The following is an 11,731-nucleotide window of genomic DNA, read 5'->3' on the forward strand; positions in this document are numbered from 1 at the left end:
TAGTATAGTAAAACTGTACTACCATGTTGCTAAAACACAGACAATCATGTTAAGTAGGTTGCAGAGGCACTCGTGTGTGAACATAAATTAAAAAGATGAGCAGTCTGCACATTTGAAAAATGCTTAAAACTATCTGGAGGTGACACATTATACATATGGGTGGAAATGTGCACACTGTTGCCATTTCCCCTTTTGTGCAGAGCAATGCTCCAGTTCCATCAGTCACATCACAAAGACTCCCATGTCCCCACAATCCTCCCCACGGTCATTCATCAGTGCCACTCAAAACGCTGACTCGGGTCCCTGTAGTGTCATGGTAATATCATCCCTATGTGCATGTGGGCTCATTCATGTATGCATGCATTTCAGTGAGATTATAATAGCTTTTTCTGAATGCATGTTTCTGAGTTTATATATATATATATATATATATATATATATATATATATATATATATATATATATATATATATATATATATATATATATATATATATATATATATATATATATATATAATTTTTTTTTTTTTTTTTTTTTTTTTTTTTTTTTTTTCTTTCTTTCCTTTTCCTATTTTGGAGGGCCTGATGTGTTGTTTTTGTTTTGTTTTTTTCCCCTCGGAGACAGCTTTGGAAATATGAAGGTGCATTGCTGCAGTGACACAGTGAGGACAGGCAGAACAAGTAGACAAAGAGTGGGGAGAAGTCAGGAGGAGCTCAGCAGCAGCAACAGGCAGAGGGCAAAGAGGATGACAGTGCCTCCTAGTAGTCTTTCTGTCAAGATGATTATCTTTGAACACAGCTTGAGGTGAAAGATGTGTCACATAACATGTAAGAAGGTTGCTAAGGGGATTTAAATTGAGACTCACTGGGCTTCATAGACAACCAGAGATTGAGAAAAACTTGTTTGCATCAACACTCTGAAGATTTAACAGCACACATTTATAAAAATCACAAGTCTTCCTTGCAGACATGAGTTGAGAACTCCTTAGTTGTAATTTTCTAACATCTCACTGCAATATGGATCAGCTTCAGGGGAAGTGTCTGTCTGAAGGCGTGCATAGATTATCACTAAGGCCAAAGTGTGATCCACAATTGTTGTTTTTCCCAATTAGCTTCTCTGCATTGAGCATCTCAAGATAAAACATGGAGACATCAATCCAACAGCAACTGACACAGACCTAAGGGCTTTAATGTCTTAGATTACACACAGCTGAGGTGTAATAATGTCCCTGAACATGCTCTGTGAATGACAATAGAACTAACTGCACAAAACAAAGAGCTCATCTAGATAGATTAAATCTGAGTGCAGCATCATTGAGCTTCTTGTATTGTGTGCACATCACCAGTCAGCTTAGAGGCCAGTCAAAGAGGAAAAAAGAAAAACCAAATAAAAAACAAAAATATAGACTGAAACTCATGGAAAAAGCTGACTACTCTCAAAATTCCAGCCGGCAACTTCATTATATGCATACATCTTACAACCACGAGCCTACAAAAAGGTAAATAAATGTGAGCATGGTGACAGACAAACATTCCCATTTTCCTGTATCAGTCATGCCCACAAAGGCTTTTTGTTGCAACCGAGCACACTCAGCTGAGAAACTGTCCTGAAACGGAGCGTGGAGGTGTGTCATGGACATCTGTTGCAGAAGTACTGAGTCATGCACAAATGGTGAATAGAATTCTGTTTGCTCATCTACCATTAAATCAATCTGTAAAGCAGCTTATTTTCCATTCTTAAGTATACCTGCTCTACTCAGACAAGAGTTTTCAAACGTACTTTTCATTGTTACAATTAAGTACTATTTAAAAGGTCCAATAACTTAGCAACACCTTGTATCCCTCTGCTGCACTAATGTCAGGTGTTTAAAGATCATTTTGTCTTCTTCAGCCTTTAATTCACACTTATAATAAATGTAGTATTTTCATAACATTGAGCTAAGGGTTACTGAATAAAGCACATCTCCACAACATTTAAAATACCATGTTAGTTGTTGAAACTAGTCAAGCATCTGGTCAGTCAGCAGTATCCAAGCAGTCCCTAAACAAGCTTGTAGTTCAGCAGCAACAGATCCCATTTTTAATCCACTTAGCAGCAGATACAACAACCAGTGTGTGTCAAATTAGCCTCACCCTTTCTAGCTTCTGTTTAGTTTGTCTGTATTTTCTGCTGTTTTCTTGTTGTGTTAAAAAGAAAAGCCACATTCCTCAAATCAAATTTGAAAACTATAATGCAATAGAGCTTCTGAAAGAATGTGATCAAGTATTTGTATGTTTGTGTTTTCATAAATCATATATTTTATCGTGACACTCAAAATTTCTTTTTATATACTTATAGTTCCCTTTATTAAAGACACACATGGGTCCACAGCAAAAAAAAAAAAAAAAAAACAACTTTAAAATGTGGTTGTTTTGTTTTTTTTTTTTTTGTTTTTTTTTTACTTGCACATAGAAAGAACTATCCAGCAATCAACACAGATATGAAATCACATCAACATCAACACTTCTCCAACAGCTGGTTGAACTTCTAAATGTCAAAACCAGACTTTTGGCTGTCCTCCCTCAAAGCCTGCAGTTCAACTGAGCTGACTTTTTCTCTCCAAGTACAAAACTACTCAATCCTCACATAAAGTACAGCATCAAAGCTCATGCTTTACGCTTCCCTGGTTCAACATCTGTATAGTCTGCTGCATGAATCCCACTGGGATCATTTTTCTGCTCAGCAACATAAGGATACACATAATGTTGTGCAATCTGTCAGATCACTGCATCACTAGATTTGATCTTTGGTTTGATTGCATATTTCTAGTTTGTGAAATATAAACTAGCAACAGCATTTGATCTGTTAAGTATTTCGTTAATGCAGACCATTTTATTTTCACAGTGCTGCTAAAGATTGGGAAACGCTGGACATCAAAAACATTTAAATGGAGACTTACGGATGTGGTAATGTATGCTTTTAGTTACTTATTAAATATTAAAAGGTATTTAATGCTGTCTTTGATCAGCCATAAAAAGCTTAACAGAACAGTAATGAGAATCAATGCTGGATTAGGTTGTAATGAAAAGTCATCTAATCCTTGTCACAGTTATATTATTATTCATTACTATATGGTAAAAATCAGTCTCAGAATAATTTGGAAATTCTTCAGCTTACCAGGCCACAGTAGTGTTACATCAATATAAGTAATGCAGACTTTGTGTTCAGAGTGATAGATTACACATCAAATGTGTCTACCAACAGAATGAATGCATTAAAAAGTCAAATTGTGCAGCAAGCAATTTAAATGTCCATAAATTGTCAGAGAGCCATAATTTGTGGTAGTGATTTAAACCTTGCAAATATCAAAGATGCCCTAAAAGATCCGACAAGTGTTTTAGCATCCTGTTTGTGGAAATAAATCACGTGTGCCTTAATTAAAATAAGGGGGCATTGCAATGACTATATTACATATGATATATGATATATGATATATCATATATCATATATCATATATATCATATATTATACTCTGGCAGCTATGTTTCACTTTATTTTATTTTATTTACTAAATTCTATTTAATTTCTCAAGCAACCAAGACAAGAGAAAAACAGATTTTATCATTAAATGATTTAGTATTTAGTTATTTAAAGAATGCGAGCTCTGCATGCACTGCACTCCACCAAATCACTGATGGACAACACTCGGCCTGATGGAGTTTCCAACAAGTGGATCAACCTCAAGTTTCAAAACCAACTTTGTGTCAAATCTTGCAAGAAAGCAGGAAACCAAAATATCAAAGTCATTACTGATCTTTGTGTTTGTCACAACAAAATACATTGCTTTACTTTAACATCACCTTGCTGTGCTCTGCTGCTTTTACAAGCACAGCACTGACAGAACACACACTAGAGTGCTACTTTCACCATCAAGTTAAATTAGAGAAGCAATAACATTGCTACCATACATATAGCAGTCTATTTTGGTTGGTGTTCATGCACCATCAAACAACTCAATGCTGAGAAACAAACATCCTTTGCATGTTATGCCTTGTTCTAAAAACAGAGGAAAATACTGCAGAAATAAAGAAGCAGGCAGCAGGATTTGAAGGAATTCACAATCCATTTTGCCCAGGACAAAACTGTTACCCTTATTTCAACGGCTAAAATATTTTAGACTTGTCAAGTACTGCATTTGCCAGTACTGCACAAATATTATGTGAATGCTGAGGACAACAACAGTAATAGCAATATATTTGCAGAACAAAGCCTAAGAAGCAGTCTGTAAAGCAGAACACAAGTACCAAAGAGAAAAACAGTTAGGAGACTCCCAGCCTTGCATACAGCGTACATCAATTCATTTTATATGCAAAAAAAATTAATAAATACATAAAACATCTCTCTGGAAACTTGCAAAGCTCAGAGCGGTAACCTGAAAACCTTACATTCAAAGTTTGTGATGGGAAGGAGACTTCAGAAAGGGTGTGACCCCAGCTGGGCACAGACCAGAGATGACATTTAAAATAAGACATGAGCAGACTCACCGTTTTGAAGTCGCCATGGCTGCAATCCTGGCCTTGGTATCTGCAGTAAAGCATCATCTCTTTCAGGTCATGGCCAACCCTATCAATGAACTCCTTCATGCTAAATGCTTTGGGTTTGTAGGCTGTGAAGTTGGCCTTCTCCTGGAGGACAGCGAGAACATCAGGTTCAGCCAGGTGTGGCTGGGGGATTGTTAGGTGCACATCCAGGAGGGCTAGCAGCTCTCCAGCATGGTACAAGTCGTTACGTGTGAGACGGCTGAAGCGATAAGCATTGAGATTACAAATGGTCACAGCAGGGAAAACCAGACTGCTGGACACCACGGCATCCACACTGGTCACGTGAGGGTAGGACAGGAAATATGCCAGCCGCTCTGCACTCTCAAATGCTAGCAGTCCCAGGCAGGCCAACAGAGCTGCAGCCCAGAGCAAGCGGCGCACACTGGCATGACCATATGGGAAGACGAAACGCAGGCCATGCAACGTGCTGGCATGGGCAAAAGCCTGCCAGGAAGTGGGGTCCAGGCTGGAGCTCTCATGGCTCCCCTGACTGCCACAATTTTCTTTTAAATCCATGTTCAGCCCTCCACCTCCTGAGCTAGGGAGCCCCCTGTGCACTCACACCTACAGAGAGAGAGAAAGAGAGAGAGAGGGGAAACACCAATAAGAGATTCAGATTCACAATCCGTAATCAAATCGTCCATTCTATGGAAAATATAAGAGGAAGTAGGGGAGGAAACGGATCAGAAAGTGAAAAATAAATAGAAGACTATATAAAAAAAATTAGAAGAACACAGTGAGAAAACATGAAAAATATATTGATTAAACAGGAAATTAAATGTGACAAAGAAGAGGAAGTTTTAAGAGGAAAGCTAAGACCTAAAACCTGCATAGGTACCACAGAGAGTAAGCGACAGAGAAAGATGCTCCCTCAGGGCATCCCTCTTCTCTCCACCTCCACTTTCAATCACTCCCTGAACTGAGAGTTACTGTGGCTGACAGCCTGCCTGTGGCTCCTACTACAGCCCTAACAAACAGCCACTCAACACACACACACCCAAATCCCATCACGCCCCCCTCTTCCTCATCCTGCCCCTCTATGACTGCTCAATTTCACTTACAAAAATACCACAATTAAGTCCTTTGTGACACCCGGAGCAAGAGGTGAGAGTCACTTCAGCCGCGAGCAAATGAAAGCTGCCCCTGTGTATTTAAAGTCCGACCCATCTCCATTCAAAACACACATACACTCACGCAGTAACTCTCTTTTGCAAGCAAGCTGACACACACACAGAAACACATGTCAAGGCTTCTTACAGTCACCCATGCCCTCAACTAATGACAAGCCAAAGCACCTCTCTGGTTCAGCCTAGCGAGAAGACATCCAGCCGCTGTGAGTCTGCGTGAATCTGACAGCGCACGTGTGTGTTTGTGCGTGTGTGTGAAAAAGAGAGGGAGAGCTGTTGATGACGAGAGCCGTTGGTTAGTCTTGCATGCCGATCCAAACTCCACCTGCTTTCCTCTGGTCAGATACATCCGCTTTCCCTCCTCTTCCCAGCTCATCTGTGGCGGCGGCGAACAACAGCGGAGCCGGGAGAGGCGCACACACCAACACACATGCTTGCAAAGAGACAGAGTGGAGAGAGGGAGGGGGAGAGGGAGAGGGAGAAAGGAGGGAAGCCAACACTCTCCTCCCTTGATCTCCCCAAAGCGAAGTCTCTTACTGAAAATGTTCCCTCCTCCCCCGGAAAACACCCCCACCTTTGCTCTTATTTGTTTCTCTGCCTTTCATGTTTCCACGTCTCATCACTGCAGACAGAGTGAGAGATGGATGCAAAGAAGGAGGCTATCGAGGAGTTGGAGGGGGAACCAGCAGTGGCTGTCTGGCTGAGGAAGGAGGTGTGTGTGTGGGGGGGGGGTTATGTGTCATGGGAGATGAAGCAGAAGTGGAGATGGAGGAGTAAAGGCAGAGGGATGTAGGTTGAGGACAAAAACAAGAAAACTATAAAAAGAGCGAGCAAGGAAGTGTGGTCACACAGGCTGCAACACAATGTCACACCGAGGAATTTAAACCCATAACTCACACGTTAAAATGAGAGGGGTACAGATGTAAAGAGAATATTAGGTACACAATGTGCTTGTTAAGAGCCTGGATGTGAACTTTGAGGAATTTTATGTTTCTGATAAGCAGATTGTTTTTCAAAAGAAACAGAAAATAAGCCAGTGTGGAGTAATAAAAGACAGTGGCAGGAGAGGAGAAGAAAATAAGTGTTAAAAAGTAGTTTTTTTGTTTTAAAAAAAAAAAGGGAAAATAAAATAGATGCCAAAATGAGTATGTGTACAAAGCTGATAAACTTTGGAAATAAACTGTAACAAAACCAGCACAACTGGTGTAAAATGTTTGTGACTCAATAGCTAAAAAAGGTTTGAAGAAAAAAAAAAAAAAACGCACCATCATCCCTCCATTTTTCCATTATTACAACATCATATAAGTATTAGCACAACGAAGTCTGGAGCCCACTAGTATTGGCTTGCAGTATTTAGTAGAGCTGCCTCAAACTGCAATTTCTTTCACTCGTTAAAGCTTCAGGTCAGCTCGTGATTGTTAGATGATTCTCTTTTTGTCTCCACAGATTAGTTCTGCACACAACTTCAGACACATTCACCTATTACAACTTTTCTTGACAGCTGAATTCAGTGACAAATAAAATCATGTGAAAGCTAATCTTTTTGTGTTGTTGGTCCTTTAGCATTGAAGTTTTGCCCTCTGGCAGGAAAAGCAGAAGGCATTACGAATAAATGCCTCATCCATGGTGGAGTTAAACAGTGTTTAAAGCCAGCGGATTTTCATATGCAGTGTTTGTTGGTACTCTCAAACTTAAGATTCTTCTTTGCCTTCAACGTTTCTTCCTATCTGTGATGAGCTACGCAACTTTCTTGTTCAGAATTACTTCAAACCAATCAATGCCCATCTACGCTCACTGGCCACTATATTATGTATAACTGTTTGATTGCTTGTTAACACAAATTACAACTCAGCCAATTACATGGCGGCAACTCAGCAAATTTAGACATGCAGACATGGCTTGAAGTTCAAACTGAGCATCAGGACATGAAAGAAAGTGACTTTGTGGCATGGTTTAGGGTTGAACAATTAATCGTTTTTGAATCAAAATCGCACTTTAAAACGTTGCAATTAGCTAATCGTAAGCACGATTAATTCTCGTTACACAGCGCCTGATCAAGTTTTCACACCTGTTCCATCCACGGTTTTACAAATCCACTCACTTCAGCTGAAATTCCTGTCATCTTCCTTGTGTGACAGTCCTTTAAACATCATGTGACAGCTACACTCAGCTGTGAAGTCACATTTTCAAACCTCATCATGGACTAAATTTTCCATAAATGACTGAAACACACCAAGAACAGAAAAGAAACTTCTGAAATGTCCTGAGGAAATCGATCAGGAACTTTTTACTAGGCTGTCACTCTATTCTATAAGTTTAAATTTTAGATGTTACTTAAACTTAAAAAGAATATTGTATCCATTTTGAGCCGTAATGCGAAGCAAATTAATAGATTCAGCTTGTTCACCTGCGTCTTCTGATTTGTGTCTAATTTTCAGGCAGTTAGTAGCAACATCAGTAACTCAAATAACTTGTTCCAACCAGGGCACGCAGAATACCATCTCCGAATTGTACAACACGTCCAACCTTGAAGCAGATGGATTACAGCAGGAGACCACAATGGATGTCTCTCCTGTCTGCAAAGAACAGGAAACTGAAGCTAGAATTCACAAAGACTCACTAAAACTGCAGAACAGAAGATGGAAAAATGTTGCCTGGTCTGATGAGTTTCCATTTCAGCTCCACCTTCACATGGTTAGGTCAGAATTTTATGGACACAACATAAAATCATGGATCCATCCTGTCTTGTATCAATGCTTTAAGCTGATGGGGGTGGTGTAATGGTGCAGGGGATATTTTCTTGACATACTTTGGGCCCCTAAATACCAACTGAGGATGCACATGGGTTGCTTTTACAGCAGGGGTGGCCAAGTCTGGTCCTCAAGAGCTGCCACTTTTAGATGCATTCCTTCTTCAACACATCTAAATCAAGTGAATGACTCGTTACCAGGCCTCTGCAGAGCTGAATAACATGTGGATGATGGAATTCAGCCGTTTGATTCAGGTGTATTAGAGAAGGGATGCATCTAAAAGTTGCAGGACAGTAGCTCTCAAGTACTGGACTTGGGCATCCCTGTTTTACAGTATGTCATAAAGTCAAATGTCATAATGGTTGTACATCCACATCATCAATAGCTTTACCAACTTTAGTGCATGCTTGTGGGGGGCATTTTTTAAGAGTTGAAAAATAACAGCACGGTGCATTTCAGAGCCTCCATTTGATGCTTTCCTAAAACATGACCTCTGCTAAGGTCACCAGAAAATCTTGATGTGTTAAGAAAAAAGCTGCCTGAGTCAAGTTTTACTGCAGAGCAAGCTATAAAAGAGGGCAAAGATTGAACAGATAATATAAACTGTATAACTTGCAGGGCATTCACACTAATACACAATCCTAACGTTTCCTCTGTTATGGTCTTTCTTAATCGAGCTAAAAGAAATTTACTTGGAAACACTAAAATGGGATTCACGACTATAACAAAATATTAAATATCTTACATAAATCTCTTATTTACACCTAGGCTACATTTATATCCAATTTTTCTTTTGTATGGTTCAATCTTTCCATGTTTCTCCACATTGGGTTTAAAATAAGAAAAATAAAATACAGAGAAAACTTAACAGAATCAATCAAAATCATACGTTCGGCATGGTGTTATGTTGACAGACTGAATTACAGATGTTAACACAGGTTATAATTATGTGTAAACAATGATTATATGAATGGGTTCACTCCTTTACCCTCGGAAGAAGTGGTGGCGAGTGGCGGGGGAGGACTTTGCCATTTAAAAGGAAAGAAGTTGCCGGTGGAAAGATGCTTTACCAAAACAAAAGAGCATGGATTTTTCCAGGGGGAAATTGATCATAAAGATAACAAAAAGGTAAAGCCATAATTTTGAACGCATTTCTTTCAAGTTGTAGTCTGCAAAGTGCAACAGTGTCTACTGGAGGTATTTTAACATACTGAAGTGGAAAATAACTTCACTGTCTATAGCAGCTGAAAAGAATCATAATACCAGCAAACGTTGTTAGAAGAATCATATTAATGCGAAGTTATCTACCGAACCTAAATAAAGGCCACGTATAAACATTATTTATCAACTTGTAACAATTTATGATTTATTTGTTCCATCCATGTGTTTAAAAGGGGCGATCTTGCCGAAAAAGCGGTTGGATCTGAGTGGGTGTCCACTGGGGCCCTGACTGATCGCTCGTCTTAAAAACTCCGCCCACCGTGCTCGCCGCCGGGTCGCCCGGGCGACAAATGGTGCGGACCCAGTCACCTCAGTAATGTTAATACTTAACACTTCCACACCTGCCTCAACTACAACAGTAACTACAATCTGCGTTTATCTCAATCAGATTAAATGATAGAATACTATACCTTAATAAAGAAAATCCAATTTAAAAGAAGATACCGGAATCTGAAAAACAATGCATGAAACACCTAAATTCATGTTTTAATTTTTGTTATTTGCATTAAATGAAACTAACAGACAGCACTACTGTCTTAAGCCTCACATTTTACCATTGATAATTTCTTTCAATTATTTTAATGCATTTCATCAACATAAAACCTCATAATTGCTTTACAGTTGTCTTAGCGTTAGACAATTAGCTCACCTGTTGCTGCTCCCCAAACTCATTAGCTACCGCGGCGCTTTGAAGTTGAGGCTCCGCTTGTTTTCAGACATTCTTTCTAACTTCTTAACGATAAAATAATCTTTTTACACGGTGCTTTACTCTGTGGTTAATGGCATAATGTGGAGAACTAAAAGACATATCTTTAGAGAAAGTGTGTCCATTATTAAACACCTGTGGGTTCGACAATTGCAAACAAATAGACAACAGTACGGTGGCCCAGAAGTGTCACAGCAAAAGAAAAGCCACAGCACTACACAAATAGCCATAACGCCCCATAATTAGCCACAACACATATAAGCTGTATACAAATAGAATACCTTCAAAACTAGACAGGATTGAAGAGACCTCCTGCTAAGAATAATAAAGTTGTTACTCCATATCATTGAGTTATGTGGAGAAAAATTGTGAGTGAAGAGCATTTTACCATATGGCAATGCTTGTTTGTAAAAATGGGAAAAATAAACTTTATGGAAAGAAACAATTATATGAAATACATATTTAAAAAAGATACGTGGCTTTGGCTTATTTTGACAGTGTAATAATAAATTAAGAACAATAAAGTCTAAAGATATAGAAATGTAAAATATATACACACACAAGGCATTTTTATTAGGGAATCAAAACAATTTTTTTTATTATTATACCTTTCTTTTCATATTTGACTTATCTGACGCTATTTAATTTACAGTACACTTTTATCTGTCCATCACAAACTTGTAGAATAACTTAAACCATTTGTAAGAAAACCAAAGCCCTAATTAAAAGTAAAGAAATAAGCTGACTCTATCCTTCTGTCAAGCATACACCCATACACACAGAGAGCCAGCAGATCACACAGTCTTTCTTCTAATTTGCTGTGGTCTCAGACAGCTGCAGGGCTTGCTGCTTTCTTAACAACTTAATTAAGCAAATCTCACCCCCTTTTTTTCACTGAGGTAATGAGCATAGTTTTACGGCGATTAAGCAATCTCCAGGGTTGAAAATTAGGCTTTATGTTGTGGCAATTTTATTTGCCTTCATCCATCCAAAAACTTTCCATGCACAAGATTAGTTAAGGCTGGGGGACTGCTAGCCTTTCCTTATCCTACTCTATGTTCACGGTATTAAGACTAAAAATATCAGCCTCATATAGTTTGTTTCCCTTGTCTGTGGTTGAGGGCATAAATATGCACCGTGAGTTACAGATAATCAGTAAATTTCAATAATCCTTATAAGACTATTCATTAAACACAAGACTTGTTAGAATTAAGTCATCTTAGTGGAATTCTCTTGGCTTTTTTTTACCAAGTTTACATTACTTTACACCAGAGAGTAAATATTTTTCTTCTGTTCCCCCAAATCAAAGTACAGCACATACAAAAAATCTTATATTAAAAGAAA

At 38.7% G+C, this 11,731-nt stretch overlaps 1 protein-coding gene across 1 annotated transcript in view; it reads right to left on the reverse strand.

Moving 5' to 3' along the window:
• asic2 (acid-sensing (proton-gated) ion channel 2) overlaps positions 1–6,062 on the reverse strand; it is a 480,215-nt gene extending 474,153 nt beyond the window's left edge. Inside the window, exons 1-2 of the mRNA XM_042002156.1 lie at positions 5,879–6,062; positions 4,527–5,147 (exon numbers count right to left, since the gene is read on the reverse strand). Of these exons, the coding sequence (XP_041858090.1) occupies positions 4,527–5,099 (573 nt within the window). The 5' untranslated portion in view covers positions 5,100–5,147; positions 5,879–6,062. The remainder of the gene's footprint in view (positions 1–4,526; positions 5,148–5,878) is intronic.
• Between the last annotated feature and the right edge of the window lie 5,669 nt (positions 6,063–11,731).

This window comes from Melanotaenia boesemani, chromosome 2, assembly GCF_017639745.1.
Source record: "Melanotaenia boesemani isolate fMelBoe1 chromosome 2, fMelBoe1.pri, whole genome shotgun sequence".
In the NCBI taxonomy this organism is placed as follows: domain Eukaryota; kingdom Metazoa; phylum Chordata; class Actinopteri; order Atheriniformes; family Melanotaeniidae; genus Melanotaenia; species Melanotaenia boesemani.